This window comes from Hylobates moloch, unplaced genomic scaffold, assembly GCF_009828535.3.
Source record: "Hylobates moloch isolate HMO894 unplaced genomic scaffold, HMol_V3 SCAFFOLD_6, whole genome shotgun sequence".
NCBI lineage: Eukaryota > Metazoa > Chordata > Mammalia > Primates > Hylobatidae > Hylobates > Hylobates moloch.
This window is the reverse complement of record NW_026652281.1, coordinates 109721267-109741596: the sequence shown is the minus strand read 5'-3', so window position 1 is coordinate 109741596 and position 20330 is coordinate 109721267. Positions and strand designations below refer to the sequence as shown.

The following is a 20330-nucleotide window of genomic DNA, read 5'->3' as shown; positions in this document are numbered from 1 at the left end:
CCCACAGTGGAGGCTCGGGTTGTGCTGCTCTGCACATGGCCAAGGACAGATCTTGCTTCTACCCAGAGCAAAACCCTTTTCAGCTACCCAGCACCAAAACAGGTTGAGGCCTGAGGTGCACTCAGGGCCCTTCTGGGGCCATACTCCCCCCCGCCCCACCCCCCGCCGAGAGGGAGTCTTGGAGTGCAATGGCGCGATCTCCGCTCACCGCAGCCTCCACCTCCCGGGTTCAAGCGATTCTCCTCCCTCAGCCTCCCGAGTAGCTAGGATTACAGGCGTGTGCCACCTCGCCTTTTGTATTTTTAGTAGAGATGGGGTTTCTCCATGTTGGTCAGGCTGGTCTCGAACTTCCGACCTTAGGCGATCCTCCCGCCTTGGCCTCCCAAAGTGCTGGGACTGCAGGCGTGAGCCACCGCGCCCGGCCAACTCTCCCTCCTCTTGTCGCATCTCAGCAGTTGCCCTGACTCTGGTTCGTGTGGGGGCAGCTGCTTCTCCAAATCACAGCACTCCCATCAAGCTCTGCAGCTCTTTTCAGCCGTCTCTCTTGTTCACGTTGGCCTAAGGAACAGAACCCATTTAAGGCAGCGCCGTCGCGACCCCTCGACACCTGGAATGCAAGAACAACGGAGCCTTGCTCTTTTAAATCCTGGACCAAGAAGAACAAGACCAGAAGACGTTTTTCAGATATAAAAGGGTCTTTCTTTTGGCTCAGACACAGTAGTGAGAAGGCACAGTCTTCTTGCCCATCCTCTCAAAAGTCGCCCAATTATATCGGAAGGAGTCACTGGCTGGCCTGAATGATAGTAGCTCCAGGTACCAGCTTCCAGGTAAGTCCAGCTAAAGTCGTTTCCAACTTGGGAGTCAGGATGCGCTCACAGGTTTCCTCAACTGGGTCGCAGCTGAGAGCCGGCTCAAGTTCCTTTAATGAGATTTGTAAAAAGCCCTTCCACCACCACAGCTGTCCGGCGCCTTGGCCCTGCTCGAGCCTCCCCAGGTGCTCTCCGGGGCTCCGGCTGCTTATCTCGACGCAGACTGGAGGCCGGTGGCGCGGGTCTTTTCGGGAACGGCGGCAGCACAGTCCTCGGCTTTCGTCGTTGCTCAGGCTTCTGGTTCAGGGCTGGGCGGCGGCGCCCCTGCGGCGGGCGGCCCGCACCAGACTCTGCTGCAGCACGGGGTAGAGGCGCTGGCAGCCCTCGAGGCCCAGGCGTACGGCCTCCGCCCAGCTCTCGGTCAGGCCGCCCTCGCCGCTGCCCAGCAGCCCAGCCACCTGATTCAGCACGGGCATGAGCGCCACGGTGAGGCCGGCGGCGGCGCGCTCTTCCTCGAGCCGCGTGGGGTCCAGCAACCAGGTGGGCGCGGGCCCAGGCGCGAGGCTCAGGCCGCAGCCCACCACCAGGTCGTACATCTCCACGCCCGCGTCAGCCAAGGCGAGCGCGGCGGCGGTGAGCGCGGCGGCCAGGGCCGAGCCACCGTCCTCCAGCAGCAGCGCCGATACCTCCAGCTGCGCGCGCGGGTAGCGGCCCAGGCGCACAGCCGGCTCCAGCGCCTCCTGCAGCGCCAGCGCCAGCTCACGCTCCTCGCAGCCGCCCGGGGGAGCGCGGCGCCGGCGGCCCGCGAAAGGCGCGCGGCGGAAGTCGCAGAGCAGGCGACCGCGCAGCGCGGCCGGGGCCTCGCCGCCTGCTCCGGCCGGGCCGCCGCCGCGCTCGCCGCCCTCCGCCTGTCGCGGGCCCGACACGGCACACAGCACCTTAGTACCTCCCGCCTCCAGGTAGGCCGAGCCCTTGGCCTGGCTCAGCAGCCCGGCGCGCGCGTACACGGGCCGCAGCCGCGTTGGGTCGCGGGCGGCGGGGGCCTCCTCCTCGTCGGCCGCGTACAGCTGCGGCGACTGCGATTCTTCAGGGCCGCGGATGCGGCGGTGGTCCCCAGGCATGGCGGCTCCTGGTGTGCGAACCGCTTCCGCCCAACGCCCAGCCGCACCCAGTGCTTCTTCCGTTGCTTAAAGACGCGCGCCTGCGCGAGGGCTGTCGGGAGAGCGGCAGGCGGCGCTACAGCGCCCCTGGAGGCCCGGAGGGAGAACGGCCGGCGTCCCCGACACCCAGGTTCCACTTGAGCAGGGTAGCCGGATCCATCCAGCCTGCTGGAAGGGAGCGGGGAGAGCAGCTCCAAGAAAAGCTTCTCTGCTTCCACTACCCCCACCCCTCATCTGCTAAATTATGAACGCCTTGCTCCATGTCACCCCACCTATTTGGCCTCCACCTCCACAGACGTTTGAGGCAGCCCTAGGGGCTATTCCAAAATTTTGGGTTCTGGGGCTGGACTAGGTGAACACTACAGCAGCCAGCAGGAGCCACGGCATTTATTCTACAGCCACCAGGGGGCCAAAGGCTGTCAAAAGAGCGAGCCCCTATTGCGAAAAGGGATAGAGATCATGTGGCATTAAGTATTGCATGTGGTCCTTTATTCTCTGCAGCAAAAATGATTCCTACTTGCTGACGCAGAAAGCTCAGGTCTGGAGAGCCGTTATCTATAGATGCGAGCGTGACGATCAACAGCAATGCGTGGGTAGTGGTTCTAGACCGATGGCACTGACGTGGAAGGCTCACGGCAAAAATTTAAGGGGCACTGAGACACGGGAGTGCTCCCAGGTGTGTTCCAGTTACTGCTGAGTTAGGACGGGCTTTTTAAAGGTCCCAAGATTGAAATGTTGTTGTAGCAGATGAAGAGCTCCGGGCTAGATGAATGGATCCAGTGGGAGCCGCCTCCTCCCTCACTTAGTTCTTTACATCTCCAAGGCGCAGCTGGGCGAAGGAAGTGGCCAGCTGCAGTGCCTCCTGCAGGCAGCCAACGTTCTTGCCTGTGGCCTGCGCAGACACATCCTTGCCACCACCTTTACCATCCATCAGGCCTGACACCTGCTGCACCCACTCGCTGGCTTTTAAGCCCCGATTGGCTGCATTCTAGAAGACAGGAAGGGAAGGGGGAGTTAGGACAGAAGATGGGATTGAGGGAGGAATGGAGGGAAAGAAAGGATGCAGAAGCCATCACCGACTCCTTGCTGGAGGCCGAGACAGACTTTACGGCTGGTACAGGGGGCAGTCATGGCCACTGCCAGGACAGGACAGTGGCAAAGCCAGGTATCAACGAGACGTCTTCACCAATGAGGCCTGGGTAAGGGGTACTGGCAAAGGTGACCAACAGGTGGGCAGGAGAAGGGCTGTTTTAAATGCAGGTTGTACACACACAGACCTCAGCAAACAACCTTAAGACCTAACACTTCCCACTGCTGTGAGGTGGTTCTGACCTGGGGGACTTGACACAGGCACGTGATCTTGCCAGCCTCGTTGTCCACCGTGAAAAGCATGGCAGATGTCTGAGGGGAGTACGTCTTGAAGAGCTTCAAGGCTTCATTCAGGGCCTGTGGGGAGGACCTGGCTCAGGCCACGGTGCTGGAGCAGGGACCCTCACTAGTGTGAGCATTTGCAGCCCTCAGAAGGCCTGCCACCCACCCCTACCCCTTCCCAGGGCAGGGGCTGTGCCCAGGGCCGGTGTGGAGGACCCCAGCGCCAGGCCCTGGCCCAGGTATGCCTCCCAGATGCAGGGAGCTGCTGCTCCTCCCAATCTCCCAGACAGTGGGCCCTTGGGCAACCACTTGGCTCAGAGCCACAGAGGCCACATGTCAACCACCAGAGGGCTGATGAGCCCTAGGGGAGGGGACCCTGGCCCCTGGGTTGCCTTGGCTGAGGCGCCGCTCTCCATCTCCAGGATGACGAGGGGCTGGTTGGGGTTGCTGTCGATGAGCTGCTTTGTCTTCTCTAACACCTGCAAGAAAAAAGTCCAGAAAAGCAGCTCAGACCAAAAGCCCAGACCCCCAACCCCTGGCAGTACCCTGCCAGCCTTTGCCTAGGAAACACTGTGGCCATTGGTGCTGCCAGGACTCACTCGTTTCTGGACATCAGCTTTGCTGGCTCGGTCCAGGTCATCCATGACCTTCTTTAGGGATTTGAGAGTCTCCCGCAATTCATCCTTCTGCCACTGGGGGATGACTGCAGTGGCCAGGGCCTGGAACCAAAAGACGACCATGTGAATCTAGGCCACAACTTGCTGGGATGTCAGGGTCCAACCCACCCCACCCGAACCCAAGTCCTCCCTGACTAGTGTCCTGGAAAAGAAAGCAAGGAAAGCTTTGAGACCAGTCCCTTCAGGAGCAGCAGAAAGCTGGGCTCCCAAGTCAGGCCCGGTCCTTACCAGGCTGGGAACAGCCTGTGATGAGCTTCCTGGCAGCTTGAAATACAAATAAATGCCAGGCAGGCTTGTAAGCAAGAGCTAGCCTTAGCCCCTGCCCCAAATCCCTCCACCCCAATGCCCACACATGCTTGGGAAGAGCTCTCCTGCTAGCAGCACCGGGAGCAGCAGGGAAAGTCCAGCATCCAAGGCCAGGATCCATGAGGTCCCTGCTATAAGGCTGCAGAACAACAGAAGTCAGCCCAAAGGCCCATTCCACCAAGAACCAAGGGCCTGACTGACTACAGAAGATTTCCTGAAGATGGGGCATGTCGCATGCATCAGGGCCTGAGGACGGAGGGAGGGAAGCCGTCCCTACCTCTCCAAGGTCAGCGATCTCCCGCTGCACATCCTTGTTGGGAGCAGTCTGGCCCTTCACTTTGCCTTCCATTACAGAGAGAGATTTCTTCAAGCTCTCTGCTTTCCTGAGGGCCTGGGAGGGGACACCGGGTCAACCCCAGGCAGGAGGCCTGAGTCAGCCTCACTATCCTGTGTCTGAGCAGCTGCAGAAGCCCCGGTGGCAGGTCCTGCAGCAACACACCCCAGCACCCCAAAAGTGTCTGTGGGGAGCAGGTGCTGGCCCCAGCAAGGAGCACAGTGCTCACAGGCCCACTGGCAAAGGCTGCACCCAACTCAGACTCAGGGGTGATCAAGCTCGAGAATCAGCAGCCCCGTCCTCCAGCAAGTGGCCACCCCTGGGGCTTCAGCACAAGTCAGACACACCAGTTCCCATGACAGAGCACCCATCCTCTACTGCACCGCCTCAGACTAAGCACGCCCCTAGGAGTACATGGATCCGTGCTGGGGGCCCCGAAGCCACAGCGAATCTATGTCTTACCCTCTTCCACATGGAGACAGGAGGGGGTAGATGGCTAGATTTACATAGATATATATCTTTTTTTTTTTTGAGACGGAGTCTCACCCTGTGGCCCAGGCTGGAATGCAGTGGTGCAAACTCTGCCTCCCAGGTTCAAGTGATTCTCCTGCCCCAGCCTCCCAAGTAGCTGGGATTACAGACGCGTGCCACTACACCCAGCTAATTTTTGTATTTTTAGTAGAGATGGGGTTTCCCTATGTTAGTCAGCCTGGTCTCGAACTCTTGACCTAGTGATCCGCCCGCCTCGGCCCCCCAAAGTGCTGGGATGACAGGCGTGAGCCACTGCGCCGGGCCTGATTCACGTATGTTTTAAAAAACTAAACATAGGAAAGCTAGGAGATCTTGTGTGGTGGCAGGTTTCTTCTGCCACGCAAGGGTAGGACACTGGGGCGGGGGGAGTGGCCCAGGCTCTACTTTGACTCTGACTGCAGCAGCCATGCGGAGCAGTGTTTGCTCTATGGATTCGCAGACTGGGCTCCTCTTGCCTTCTTCAAATAAGCCACAAACCAGCCTGACCTGCTCACCTTCTGGGCTTCGGCACCTGTGACAGCCACAATCCTCCGGATGCCCTTGGCAATGGCTTCTTCCGTCACGATCACAAAAGCTCCTGCGTGACTCGAGTTCCGCAGATGCCTGATGGCAGAACACAAAGTCCACAGTGAAAGAGGCCCTGGCAGCCCTTGGCTGGAGGTCACACTAGCAGACAAAAGAAGCAGGAATGGGTTGACAGTGAGGGAAAGCCTGGGCTTAAGAGTGTTCTGACACCGAGCGGGACACCGGCTTGCTGAGCCTGAGTGTTCTCAGATCTCAAATGGGGATGATTCTCTCCACACAGTTGCTGTGAAAATCAAATGAGGTAAACATCAAAGTGCTTTGTGGTCCCTAATATCCAATACAGTCTTACCCTTAGGCTCTACGTGACAGTTTTGGTCTTGTGGTGGAACTTAAGCTCTATTTTTGTACTCTGCTCACTAGGTGACAATTTTGGAGGATTACTTTTAAAATCTTACCACAACCCCTTAAACAAATAGGCTTTATTTCTCAGTTCAGAGAAACTCAAAGGCTCATTAATTCATCCTCATTCTTTGAAGATAGTATAAAATTTTGTTTTGAGACAGAGTCCTGTTCTGTTGCCCAGGCTGGAGTGCAATGGTGTGTTCTTGGCTCACCACAACCTCTGCCTCCCACATTCAAATGATTCTCTTGCCTCAGCCTCCCAAGTAGCTGGGATACAGGCGCCCGCCACCACTCCTAATTTTTGTATTTTTAGTAGAGGCAGGTTTTCATCATGTTGCACCGGCTGGTCTTGAACTCCTGACCTCAAGTGATCTGCCTGCCTCAGCCTCCCTAAGTGCTGAGATTAAAGGCATGAGTCAATGCACCCAGCCCTTGGTATAAAGTTTTTGAAAGCTGTTTCCTGTAGTCTAAAGGGTGTGAGCAAACAGGTCATCAGGCAGAGTGGGACTCGTTTGAAGGCCCAATTCAGCTGGGCAGAAAAGCCTTGAACTCAATCCCTCAGGCCCCTACCCTACTCTCTACACATCTTGCTTGCTCCCTGCCTGCCAGAGGCAGGCAGGAGACCCTGGAGGGTCTCAACCATGACATTAAGAATGTTCTTTTCAGCTGGGCGTGGTGGCTCACACCTGTAATCTCAGCACTTTGGGAGGCTGAGGCGGGTGGATCACTTGAGGTCGGGAGTTCAAGACCAGCCTGACCAACGTGGAGAAACCCCGTCTCTACTAAAAATACAAAATTTGGCCAGGCACGGTGGCTCACACCTATAATCCCAGCACTTTGGGAGGCTGAGGTGGGTGGATCACCAGGTCAGGAGATGCAGACCATCCTGGCTAACAGGGTGAAACCCCATCTCTACTAAAAATACAAAAAATTAGCTGGGTGTGGTGATGCGTGCCTGTAGTCCCAGCTACTCAGGAGGCTGAGGTAGGAGAATAGCTTGAAAACCCGGGAGGCGGAGCTTACAGTGAATCGTGATGACGCCATTGCACTCCAGCCTGGCAACAGAGCAAGACTCTGTCTCAAAAAAAACAACAAAATTTGCTAGGCGTAGTGACGGGCGCCTGTAATCCCAGCTACTTGGGAGGCTGAGGCAGGAGACTCGCTTGAACCCTGGAGGTGGAGGTTGCAGTGAGCCAAGATTGCGCCATTGCACTCCAGCCTGGGCAATGAAACTCCGTCTCAAACCAAAAAAAAAAAGAGCCGGGCGTGGTGGCTCACGCCTGTAATCCCAGCACTTTGGGAGGCCGAGGCTGGCGGATCACGAGGTCAGGAGATTGAGACCATCCTGGCTAACACAGTGAAGAAACCCCGTCTTCTATGGAAAATACAAAAAATTAGCCGGGCATGGTGGTGGGTGCCTGTAGTCCCAGCTACTCGGGAGGCTGAGGCAGGAGAATGGCGTAAACCCAGGAGGCGGAGCTTGCAGTGAGCCAAGATTGCGCTACTGCACTCCAGCCTGGGCAACAGAGCAAGACTCCATCTCAAAAAAACAAAACAAAAGAAATTCTTCTCTTCATGGCTGGGCACGGGGGCACATGCCTATAGTCCCAGCTACTCGGGAGGCTGAGGCATGAGAATCGAAGCCAGGAGACAGAGGTTGCAATGAGCCGAGACTGTGCCACTACACTCCACCCTGCAGGACAGAGCAAGACTCCACCTCAAAAAAACAAACAAAAAAACACAATTCTTTTCACAAGGGTTCCTTTGGAAGCAGGAACTTTCCAGGCCACCATGACCTCCCCAAAAAGCCCCAGAGAGCTACAGAGGAATCCAAATTGGCAGAAGTGGCTATCCCAAGCCAAACTGAGCTGAGTCAACCACGTGGCCTGCTCAGGGGCTCTGAGACAATGGAGCTACATTTCCCAGATGCCGCCCAAGCTGTCAAAGGAAATTAGGTGAGATACCAGGAATGGGAAGGGCTAGGCCTACATCAGGAGCTCAACGAGCACTCCAGGCCTTGCTGAATCCCAAATTCACACAAGCCTTCTTGTTAGTTTCAGCCCAGCAAACAACAGCAAGCAGTTGTGTGGTAAGTGTGAATACAACGTTTTGCCCCTTATCCTCCTGGGAATGTTTCATCAGGAAATGTTACCATCAGATACGGGGGGTCTGTTGAGCATGCCAGGATGCTGAGATTCTCAGGAACACAATTTAGCAACTGCATTTCTGAGGACTTCACTTCAACCTTAGAAAGACAAGAGTTGGTCTAGCCTAAGACCTACATCCTCAGAGGGTAAAGGCAGATGACCCGTCTTACTCTGCCCCTCTGCAGTACTCACGTTCCCCCACAGAACTCAACAGAAGTCAGGGAGCCAGCAGGCCCAGAGGGGTCATCCAGCAGCTCGGACACCGGAACCCCAATGGAGACGACTCGCACAGGGTCAGGATAGGTCTCATCAAACACAGCCCGTAGGCCTTGGATGGCTTTCGCTGCCGCCAGGGGGCAATCCTGGGTATAGACAGGCTGTCAGACAAAGAAGACAGAAAAGAGCCGGAAGAGATCCCTGGAGGTGCCATACGACGAGGCAGGAAAGCATGGTCCTGCAAGCAGGACTTGGGTTCCAACCTGGCTCGGCCTGGCACGTGCCATGAGCTTCCTGAATCACACGCCACGTGCAAAGTCAAGGGCATCAATATGCGAATTTCCAGCTATTTTGTTAAACTGTGGACAAAATCTCTTATGTGAACAGACTTAACTAGAACAGCTCTGGTTCTCCTAAGGTGGGGGTGGGACAAATGCCTCTCCCTCTCTCCTCCACCAACCACCACCACTGCCCTCTAGAAAAGCACAGGTGGAGGAGAATCACTGCTTTAAGCAAATTTATTATTTTTATTTATTTATTTATTTTTTTTTTTTGAGACAGAGTCTCGCTCTGTCTCCCAGGCTGGAGTGCAGTGGCGCAATCTCGGCTCACTGCAAGCTCCGCCTCCCAGGTTCACGCCATTCTCCTGCCTCAGCCTCCCGAGTAGCTGGGACTACAGACACCCACCACCACGCCCGGCTAATTTTTTGTGTTTTTAGTAGAGATGGGGTTTCACCATGTTAGCCAGGATGGTCTCGATCTCCTGACCTCGTGATCCGACCACCTCGGCCTCCCAAAGTGCTGGGATTACAGGCGTGAGCCACCGCGCCCGGCCTGCTTTAAGCAAATCTACCTGAGGGACTAATCTGGTACAACGGAGTGAGAGCACTGCACTGCTAAGACTGTGGACAGACAGTGACGGTGCGGGGAGGGGGAGTGTTCAGCTGTCACCCATCCTACCTTGGCTGCCTCAATCATCTCATTAGCAATCTCTTCAGCCTTCTTGATCTGTTGGGTGGACATGGCTCCCTTGGCAGTAAAGTCAAATCTAAGGCGGTCAGGAGCAACCAACGAGCCTTTCTGGTCAGCTTCCCCAAGCACTGAGCGCAGGGCGAAGTTCAGAATGTGCGTAGCTGTGTGGTTGCTCATGATGGGTCTTCGTCGGGGCTGGAAAGGGCAGAGGGGCTCATGCAGAGGTCTGTAATAGACTACTAGTTATCTCTTGGTTATCTGCTCCTCCGAGTGCTACAATTTTCAGTTGGAAATATGGCTGTGCAGAATAAAGGTTACATTTCCCCGCTTCCCTATGGCTAAGTGTGCCCATGTGACTAAGTTCGGGTCAATAGGTTTTGAGCAGAAGTGATGTCTACCATTAAAGGGATGGGGCAGGTCCTCCCATTTCTTTTCTACCGCCTAGAACAGGAATTGCCAAACGATGGCCAATGGCTAAATCTAGCCTATCATCTGTCCTTTCGTTTTTAGAGACAGGGTCTTGCTCTGTCACCCAGGATGGAGTGCAGCGGTGCAATCATAGCTCAGTGCCACCTCAAACTCCTGGGCTCAAGTGATCCTCTTGCCTCAGCCTCCCAAGTAGCTGGGACTACAGGCACACACCACTACCCCCAACTAATATTTTTTATTTTTTTGTAGAGATGGGGTCTCATGTTGTTGCCCGGGCTGGTCTCAAACTCTTGGCCTCAAGCAATCCTCCTGCCTCAGCCTCCCCAAATGTGTGTGTTTATAAATTTTTAAAACAGTTTTTTTTTTTTTTTTTGATAAGGAGTTTCGCTCTTGTTGCCCAGTCTGGAGTGCTATGGCGTGATCGCGGCTCACTGCAGCCTCCACCTCCCAAGTTCAAGCGATTCTCCTGCCTCAGCCTCCTGAGTAGCTGGGATTACAGGCATGTGCCACCACACCTGGCTAATTTTGTATTTTTAGTAGAGACAGGGTTTCTCCATGTTGGTCTGGCTGGTCTCAAACTCCCAAACTCAGGTGATCTGCTCGCCTCGGCCTCCCAAAGTGCTAGGATTACAGGCATTAGCCACTGTGCCCAGCCATAAACAGGTTTATTGGAACACAGCCACACCTGTTCGTTTACATATGGTCAATGGCTGCTTGAACACTCCAACTATAGAGTTGAGTAGTCATGACCAGGAACATGTGGTCAGCAAAGCCAAAAATATTTAGTATCCAGTTATTTACACAAAGTTTGCCAACCCCTGGCCTAGACAATGGATCTGATAGCTATCCTCTGAACCAGGAAATCAAAGGCAACGCCCCAGGAAAGAAGAAGGTGGAGTGACAGGTGAGGAGAAACCAGGCCCTCTGACTGTGGGGCAGAGCCTCCGTATCAGCTTGAGCTTTTTAGAACATACACTGCTATCCTGTTTTAAGCTACTCTTACTCTGGAGCTCTGTCACATGCCAGAGCCTACCTCTTCATTCTTCAGTATCTTTGGCTCCCAAAGAAGTAGGTGACATTAGAAAAGCAATCCGTGAAAACAAGTCCACAGGATCTTAACTGAAATCACTGGTGAAATCACTGACTTGGGAACATAAGATTAACTCTTAGCTGCATCCCTCACAATCCACCAAATGCACCTAAATTAACCCCTGCGGTCTACTTACAATGTCACTAAGGAGTGATAACAGTGACAGGACAATTTTTTTTTTTTTTTTTTTTTGAGGCGGAGTCTTGCTCTGTCACCCAGGCTGGTGTGCAGTGGCAGGATCTTGGCTCACTGCAAGCTCCCCCTCCCCGGTTCACGCCATTCTCCTGCCTCAGCCTCCCAAGTAGCTGGGACTACAAGTGCCTGCCACCACACCCAGCTAATTTTTTATATTTTTAGTACAGACGGGGTTTCACCATGTTAGCCAGGATGGTCTCGATCTCCTGACCTCGTGATCCGCCAGCCTCGGCCTCCCAAAGTGCTGGGATTACAGGCGTGAGCCACCGCACCTGGCCTAACAGTGACAGGACAATTTAAAGCCAGAGGAGAAGATGATTACTAACCAGATCCAATGGGGGCTACAGTAACCCAACTCACCTCATCAATAAACAGCCGGACCTGATCTCCCACTTTCAGGTCACCGTAGATCGTTCCAATGTGTAGCACATACCCTCCTCGGACCTGAGCATTCTTCACTGTAAACTCTGTTTTCTAAGAGGGGTCAAGGAAGAGACCAATAAATAAATCCTTAAAAATATATCAATTTTCTCATATTTTCAATATAAACTCATGTATATAACTTCTCTTTACATATATAAATTGCACACACACACATATTCCATTATTACTAAATATAATTAAATAGGCCAGGTGCAGTGGCTCATGCCTGTAATCCCAGCACTTTGGGAGGCTGAGGCGAGAAGATCACCTGAGGCCAGGAGTTCGAGACCAGCTTGGCCAACATGTTGAAATTTCATCTCTACTAAAAAAAAAATACAAAAATTAGCCAGGCGTGATGGCAAGTGCCTATAATTCCACCTGCTCAGGAGGCTGAGGCAGCAGAACAACTTGAATCCGGGAGGCAGAGGTTGCAGTGAGCCACGATCGTGCCACTGCACTCCAGCCTGGGCTACAGAGCGAGACTCCATCTCAAAAAAAAAAAAGGCCAGGCGTGGTGGCTCACACCTGTAATCCCAACACTTTGGGAGGCCGAGGCGGGTGGATCACAAGGTCAGGAGATCCAGACCATCCTGGCTAACACAGTGAAACCTTGTCTCTACTAAACATATAAAAAAATTAGCCGGGCGTGGTGGCAGGTGCCTGTAGTCCCAGCTGCTGGGGAGGCTGAGGCAGGAGAATGGCGTGAACCCAGGAGGCAGAGCTTGCAGTGAGCTGAGATCGTGCCACTGCACTCCAGCCTGGACAACAGACCAAGACTCGTCTCAAAAAAAAAAAATTAAATATATTTGTGCACACACACAGACACAAACAATATTAAGGAGCATCTTAGAATTTTTTTTTTTTTTTTTTTTTTGAGACAGAGTCTCACTCAGCCACCCAGGCTGGAGTGCAGTGGCGCAATCTCGGCTCGCTGCAACCATCGCCTCCTGGGTTCAAGCGATTCTCCCCTCAGCCTCCGAGCAGCTGGGATTACAGGCATTCACCACCATGCCCGGTTAATTTTTGTATTTCAGTAGAGACAGGGTTTCACCATGTTGGTCAGGCTGGTCTTGAACTCCTGACCTCAGGTGATCCACCCACCTCGGCCTCCCAAAGTGCTAGGATTACAGGCACGAGCCACCGCACCCAGCCGCATCTCAGAATATTTAAAAGCCTCCGTAAGGAACCTGAAGCCTAGGGAGACGGAGTAACTCATTCAGCAGCGGCAGAGCTCGAGGCTGAGTTTTCTACAAGGACATCTCCGCTTCAGAGAGCTGCCTCTCCTTTTTAATGTGCAAAGCTTGTAGGAAACTTGTACCCTGGCTGCAAAAATACTCCTACGAGGGTACCCGATGACCAGGAAAGCAACAGGTACAAGCAGCAGCTCCCTTGGCTTCAGAAACACCATGTAACCCAACCCAAAAGTGTGTCAGGTCTGCTCCCAAGGCCTGGAGCACTGTGGGGCAAAAGCAGCTCCCTGGCTCCACGCCTGGCCCTCCTCGGCTAACAAGGAAGAAGAACTGTTGGCTCACATCCTCACTGCTGTCATCCACCTTCACCAAGTAGCCTTCGTCATAGATCTGCCCCCCTTGCTCAGCATAGAAACAGGTCTTGTCCAGCACCACTCCACACTCCTGGCCTGTGGATACCTCTTCCACGAACATCTTCTCCCTGCGCAGAGCCATCACCGTAGCCACTGTGTTCTCAAATACTGCTCAAGGGAAATGCATAGAAAGGGGACAGTGGGTCAATGACCTTTTCACGCCTTTTTTTTTTTTTTTTTTTGAGACAGAGTCTCGCTCTGTCACCCAGGCTGGAGTGCACTGGCGCGATCTCGGCTCACTGCAAGCTCCGCCTCCCAGGTTCACGCCATTCTCCTGCCTCAGCCTCTCCGAGTAGCTGGGACTACAGGCGCCCACCACCACGCCCGGCTAAGTTTTTGTATTTTTAGTAGAGACGGGGTTTCACTGTGGTCTCGATCTCCTGACCTCGTGATCCGCCCGCCTCGGCCTCCCAAAGTGCTGGGATTACAAGCGTGAGCCAGCGCGCCCGGCCTTTTTCACGCCTTCTTAGCTGACTTTTGCTGGATTCTCTTTCTCAAACTCTTCATAGTTCCTAATTGTCCAATTGTATTTTGGAAGCAAACTCATTAGACCCTATGAAAGGGCTTCACGGCCGGGCGCGGTGGCTCCCCCTGTAATCCCAGCACTTTGGGAGGCCGAGGCGGGCGGATCATGAGGTCAGGAGATCGAGACCATCCCGACTAACATGCTGAAACCCTGTCTCTACCAAAAATACAAAACATTAGCCAGGCGTAGTGGCGGGCGCCTGTAGTCCCAGCTACTCGGGAGGCTGAGGCAGGAGAATGGCGTGAACCCAGGAGGCGGAGATTGCAGTGAGCCTAGACCGTGCCACTGCACTCCAGCCTGGGCAACAAAGCAAGACTGTGTCTCAAAAAAATAAATAAATAAAATAAGAAAGGGCTTCGCATGCTGGCTTTCCATCAAAGAATGCAACACTCTGTCAGGAGACCAACTGTCCCAATTTTTAGGGCTGAGGGGTTTCCTGGGATGCAGGCTTCAGTGTTAAAACTGGGACAATGGGTTACCCTAACTGAGCTACTGAGCAGAAACTTGGTGCATCAGATTAGTAGATCTTTAGAGTAGTAATAAATTCCCTAGTCCAAGGTCAACTCACAAAGAATGTACTCATTTTGTAGGCTTGCTTGAATAGATTTAGGTATAAGATTGTTCTCAGCCAGGCACGGTGGCTCACACCTGTCATCCTGGCACTTTGGGAGGCCGAGACGGGTGGATAACCTGAGCTCAGGAGTTTGAGACCAGCCTGGCCAACATGGTGAAACCCCGTGTCTACTACAATACAAAAATTAGCCGGGTGTGGTGGCACATGCCTGTAATCCCAGCTAATTGGGAGGCTGAGGCAGGAGAATCGCTTGAAGCTGGGAGGCAGAAGTTGCAGTGAGCCGAGATTGCACCACTGCACTCCAGCCTGGTGACAGAGCGAGACGCCATCTCAAAAACAAAAGACTGCTACCAGGGCAAAAAAGCAGCAAAAACATGTATTGTCAATTTATTTTTATGTTTTTTTTTTTTTTTTTGAGGCAGGGTCTTACTCTGTAGCCCAGGCTAGAGTGCAGTGGCACAAATATGGCTGACTGCAGCCTCAGTCTCCCAGGCTCAAGTGATCCTCCTGCCTCAGCCCCACAAGTAGCTGGGACTACAGGTGTGCGCCACCACACTGGGCTAACTTTTGCATTTTTGGTAGAGACAGGGTTTCACCATGTTGCCCAGACTGGTCTCAAACACCAGAGCTCAAGTGATCAGCCCACCCTGGCATCCCAAAGTGCTGGGATTACAGGCATGAGTCACTGCGCTGGCTTTGTTTCTTAACTTTAGAATACTATTATCCGGCCGGGCGAGGTGGCTCACGCCTGTAATCCCAGCACTTTGGGAGGCCGAGGCAGGCCGATCATGAGGTCAGGAGTTTGAGACCCACCTGGTAAACATGGTGAAACCCCATCTCTACTAAAAACACAAAAATCAGCCAGGCGTGGTGGTACATGCCTGTAATCCTAGCTACTTGGGAGGCTGAGGCCGGAGAATCGCTTGAACCCAGGAGGTGGAGGTTGCAGTGAGCCCAGATCGTGCTATTGCACTCCAGCCTGGGCAACAGAGCAAGATTCCATCTCAGGGAAAAAAAAAAAAAAAAAAAAAAAAGAATGCTATTAGGATAATAGCATTCTAATAGCATTACAATAAGAGAATCCTAATAGCATTCTTTTTTTTTTTTTCGAGACGGAGTTTCACTCTTGTTGTCCAGACTAGAGTGCAATGGCATGATCTTGGCTCACTGCAACCTCTGCCTCCCAGGTTCAGGCAATTCTCCTGCCTCAGCCTCCCGAGTAGCTGGGATTACAGAGGCGTGCCACCACACCTGGCTAATTTCCGTATTTTTAGTAGAGACAGGGTTTCATCATGTTGGTCAGGCTGGTCTCAAACTCCTGACCTTAGGTGATCCACCTGTCCCAGCCTCCCAAAGTGTTGGGATTACAGATGTGAGCCAGTGCCAGGCCCCAATAGCATTCTGATAGTCACGGTGGATTGCATCAATGTCAACTGCCCGGTTTCCTGCATGATGTTACAGTTAGGGGAAACTGGACAAAGGGTGTGAGACCCTTCCTACAATTTTGTTTGTTTTTTTTGTTTTTTGTTTTTTGTTTTTTGTTTTTTTACAACTTCCTGTGTTGATAATTATTTCAAAATAGAGTAAAGAAAACCTCCAGCCAAGGGTGCCTACGTGTATAAAAGTGCACAGCGTGACTGTATGGCACTCCAGGAGAGGCTGTCAGCAGTCTGTTGGATAGCTAATCTTGAGCAACAATCTTTCAAATACCCCCCAGATACAGGGCAGAATGCTCAGATGTGGAAGGAGCACAGCAACATACCGTAGCTACCACTAGAGTCCAAATGGTAATTATACTTTGGGGAATCATCTGTGACCTCCAGACCCCGTACCCGGAGCTCTTCGATAGCGTAAATGTCCAGCATAATGAGGTCTTCCCCACCAGCTCCCTTGCCCTGTGATTTCAGCTGTCAGCAAGAGAAACAAGCATAAGTTACCATAAAGTAGGAGAAAAGGGACTCCAAAGGACTGGAACTTGCTAAACTATGCCCAGCGTAAACTGCCAGAACAGGGTTTTTCAATCCTGGCACTACTGACATTTGGGGCCAGATCATTCTCTGTTGTGGAAGCTTCTCTTGCAGTGTGGGATGCTGAGCGGCACCCTGGCCTCTACCAAGTACGCGACAGCAGGATCTTCCCCTGGTTGTGAAAATCAAAAATGTCTTCCGACATGATTGCCAACTGTCCCCTGGAAGGCAGACTCGCCCCCACTTGAGAACCACTGGTCTAAGGGAAAAAGCACTTCAAAGACTTTAATGGAAGGAAACTCATACTCAGTCTGCAGCCAAGTGGTGTTGGGTTGGAAGGTGTTGGGTTTCCTGCTCACTCTCCAAGTTCTTTACCTGGGCTAGTTTCCTCTCCTCTTCAAAGCCATCCATGTCTACCACCAGGCCCTTCTCCTCAGCAATCAGTCCAGTCAGATCCACTGGAAACCCGTAGGTGTCATAGAGGAGCCAAGCAGTGTCTCCTACACAGCACAAAGCAGGTGTGTCAAAAAACACAGACGGCCCCTTTTCCATGCCAACCCCTCCAAAAGGATGCTGGGATTGGCAGAAGGAATTAAAGAGACAAGACCAGTCAGTATTGGCCCTGTGTGCCCATCAGAAAATCCAGCACATCTTTTCCAGTTAACCTTGGGGAAGCACAATGGATGTCCTGATACAATTCTGTTGTTTTTTTTTTTAAACCTCACCTGGGCCAGGCACAGTAGCTCATGCTTGTAATCCCAGCACTTTGAGAGGCCGAGGCAGGCGGATCATGAGGTCAGGAGATTGAGACCATCCTGAATAACACAGTGAAACCCCGTCTCTACTAAAAATACAAAAAATTTGGCCAGGCATGGTGGCTCACGCCTGTAATCCCAGCACTTTGGGAGGCCGAGGCGGGTGGATCACGAGGTCAGGAGATCAAGACCATCTTGCCCAACACGGTGAAACCCTGTCTCTAATAAAAATACAAAAAAATTAGCCGGGCGTGATGGCAGGCGCCTGTAGTCCCAGCTACTCGTGAGGCTGAGGCAGGAGAATGGCGTGAACCCGGGAGGCGGAGCTTGCAGTGAGCTGAGATTGCACCACTGCACTCCAGCCTGGGTGACACAGCAAGACTCTGTCTCAAAAAAAAAAAAAAAAAAAAATTTGCCAGGGGCAGTGGTGGGCACCTGTAGTCCCAGCTACTAGGGAGGCTGAGGCAGGAGAATTGCGTGACCCTGGGAGGCAGAGCTTGCAGTGAGCTGAGATCATGCCACTGCACTCCAGCCTGGGCAACAGAGCAAGACTCCGTCTCAAAAACAAAAACAAAAACAACCTCACCTGGACAATTTTCTATTTCTTTTTTTTTTTTGAGAGTCTCACTCTGTCGCCTAGGCTGGAGTGCAGTGGTGTGATCTCAGTTCATTGCACTCTCCACCTCCAGGGTTCAAACGATTCTCATGCTTCAGCCTCCCGAGTAGCTGGGGTTATGGGTGCCCGCCATAATGCATGGTTAATTTTTGTATTTTTAGTAGAGACAGGGTTTCACCATGTTGGCCAGGCTGGTCTCGAATTCCTGACCTCAGGTGATCTGCCTGCATTAGCCTCCCAAAGTGCTAGGATTACAGGTGTGAGCCACTGTGCCCGGCCTTACAAATCTATTTCTTTTTCTTTTTTTTTTTTTGAGATGGTGTTTCGCTCTTGTTGCCCAGGCTGGAGTGCAGTGGCGTGATTTGGCTCACTGCAACCTCTGCCTCCCCGGTTCAAGCGATTTTCCTGTCTCAGCCTCCCAAGTAGCTGGGATTACAGGAGCATGCCACCACACCCAGCTAATTTTTTGTATTTTTAGTAGAGACAGGGTTTTGCCATGTTGGGCAGGCTGGTCTTGAACTCGTGACCTCGTGATCCGCCTGCCTCGGCCTCCCAAAGTGCTAGGATTACAGGTGTGAGCCACCAAAGCTGGCTGACAAATCTATTTCTTTTTTTAGAGACGGAGTCTTGCTCTGTCGCCCAGGCTGAAGTGCAGTGGCACGATCTCGGCTCACTGCAAGCTCCGCCTCCCGGGTTTATGCCATTCTCCTGCCTCAGCCTCCCAAATAGCTGGGACTGCAGGCGCCCGCCACCATGCCCGGCTAATTTTTGTATTTTTTTTTAGTAGAGACGGGGTTTCACCGCGTTAGCCAGGATGGTCTCGATCTCCTGACCTCGTGATCCACCTGCCTCGGCCTCCCAAAGCGCTGGGATTACAGGCGTGAGCCACCACGCCCGGCCAAACCTATTTCTTGATCTGAACATAAGTGTGTTCAATTTGTGAAAATTCATCAAGCTTTTCCCTTGTTCATTATACTTCAATAAAAAGGGGGAAAAAATCTTTGGAATTAATTTTCCCCAAATTGCAAAACAGTATATACCAAATATTCCCACTTTTGCTTGAAAAATACACACACACAAATACCTACATGTATTTGCATGCAAACAGAGAAGAATCCTGAAGAGTTATACAACAAACCATTAAGAGTTGTTCCCTCTGAGAAATGAGTCTGGAAAAGACGATTTTCATTTTCTGAACACTTTTGTATTCTGTATCGTTTGAATACTTTGCCACGAGGATGCATTACTTTTACCATTTTACTATAAATTCCAGTTTGCACCAAAAGCAGTTCAATCAAGCTATGTTCAGCCTCAGAGACATGGGAGCCCACAGTCTGTCAGAAAGGGCTTGTCTTTCCCAGAATGATCAAACGGCCAGGATGGAGAAGGGCAAAAACTGGTCCCTACCGGGAATGTTCTTGCTGTCTCCGAGGCTCTGAATTTTCCTGTCCAGGATACGACGCCCTCTGCTGAGAGTCTTGAGGAACTGCACCTCTTCTTCATTAATGATGTCCTTCACCATGTCTGGGTCCTTCTTCAGCTCAGGAAATGCATCTCCCTGAGAAAGGGGAAGCAAGATGAGGGGCTAGATGAAGCCAGAGACTATTCCCTGCCCCCTCTTAAAAAAGCTCCTTAGCTGGGTGCAGTGGCTCATGCCTGTAATCCTACCACTTTGGGAAGCTGAGGCAGGTGGACTGCCTGAGCTCAGGAGTTCAAGACCAGCCTGGGCAACACGGTGTAACCCTGTCTCCACTAAAATAGAAAAAATTAGCCAGGCGTGGCAGTGTGCACCTGTAATCCCAGCTACTCGGGAGGCTGAGACAGGAGAATCGCTTGAACCTAGGAGGCAGAGGTTGCAGTGAGCCGAGATCACACTATTGCACTCCAGCCTGGGTGACAGAGTGAGACTCCGTCTCAAAAAACAGCAACAAAAAGCTGCTTAACAGTATGCCCTCTCCCACCCCATCCTTCTTAATGGATTGCTTTAGCACAGAAGGGTAAGCAGAGAAATAAACCTACCAGGGACTGGACGACAACATCCACTAACGTAGCAAAGAAGCCCCTGCTGGCATTGAGCTTTTCATGGGCGTATCGGACAGCTCGGCGGAGAATCCGTCTCAACACATATCTGTAAGAGGCAGAAACTAGTCCCCAACATTCGCAGCTGAGGGTTTTGTCTTGAGTCCCTTGGAATCCTACCCAAAACACCTCTTTCAGGAACTTTCTTCTCTCCTAAGCCTGCTTCTTTTGCATTCCCCAAGGTCATTAATTGTAGCATAAGACTCAGTAACATACCCACAAATACCCCTCAAGGCTTGCCTAGGGTAAACACTGGTTTGTTTTCCTTTCACATTCAGTTACCCATAGAGGGAGGCAACACAGACAGACCAGATGTGTATTTGATGCCCGTGATCCCAGGTCCTGCCTGTCAGTAACAGAGCTTCCCAGGGCTGGTCAATACCTCCCCCCACCCTGCCCCTGCCAATCTCCTATCAGGCAACTTTTTTTTTTTTTTTTTTTTTTGAGATGGAGTCTCGCTCTGTCACCCAGGCTGGAGTGCAGTGGCGCAATCTCGGCTCACTGCAAGCTCTGCCTCCTGGGTTCACGCCATTCTCCTGCCTCAGCCTCTCCAAGCAGCTGGGACTACAGGCGCCCGCCACCACGTCCGGCTAATTTTTTTGTATTTTTTAGTAGAGACGGGG

General features: G+C 52.5%; 2 protein-coding genes across 4 annotated transcripts in view; both read right to left on the bottom strand.

Annotated features, from left to right (window-relative positions):
• Nucleotides 1-213: 213 nt before the first annotated feature.
• On the bottom strand, nucleotides 214-2199 carry EXOSC6 (exosome component 6). The gene has a single exon (XM_032157888.2). The coding sequence runs from the start codon at nucleotides 1928-1930 to the stop codon at nucleotides 1112-1114; it is 819 nt and encodes a 272-aa protein (XP_032013779.1). The 5' UTR covers nucleotides 1931-2199; the 3' UTR covers nucleotides 214-1111.
• Nucleotides 2200-2340: 141 nt separating this feature from the next.
• AARS1 (alanyl-tRNA synthetase 1) overlaps nucleotides 2341-20330 on the bottom strand; it is a 39081-nt gene continuing 21091 nt past the window's right edge. For 2 of the 3 annotated variants that reach the window (XM_058441207.1, XM_032157887.2), the window contains exons 8-21: nucleotides 19648-19756; nucleotides 19036-19186; nucleotides 16633-16757; nucleotides 16053-16197; nucleotides 13120-13298; nucleotides 11525-11638; nucleotides 9439-9645; nucleotides 8455-8639; nucleotides 5683-5791; nucleotides 4601-4714; nucleotides 3940-4059; nucleotides 3733-3819; nucleotides 3302-3415; nucleotides 2371-2957 (exon numbers count right to left, since the gene is read on the bottom strand). In XM_058441207.1, the coding sequence (XP_058297190.1) occupies nucleotides 2772-2957; nucleotides 3302-3415; nucleotides 3733-3819; nucleotides 3940-4059; nucleotides 4601-4714; nucleotides 5683-5791; nucleotides 8455-8639; nucleotides 9439-9645; nucleotides 11525-11638; nucleotides 13120-13298; nucleotides 16053-16197; nucleotides 16633-16757; nucleotides 19036-19186; nucleotides 19648-19756 (1945 nt within the window). In that variant the 3' untranslated portion in view covers nucleotides 2371-2771. Of the gene's footprint in view, nucleotides 2958-3301; nucleotides 3416-3732; nucleotides 3820-3939; nucleotides 4060-4600; nucleotides 4715-5682; nucleotides 5792-8454; nucleotides 8640-9438; nucleotides 9646-11524; nucleotides 11639-13119; nucleotides 13299-16052; nucleotides 16198-16632; nucleotides 16758-19035; nucleotides 19187-19647; nucleotides 19757-20330 lie in introns of all 3 variants that reach the window. The other variant, XM_032157886.2, reaches the window with a different exon arrangement.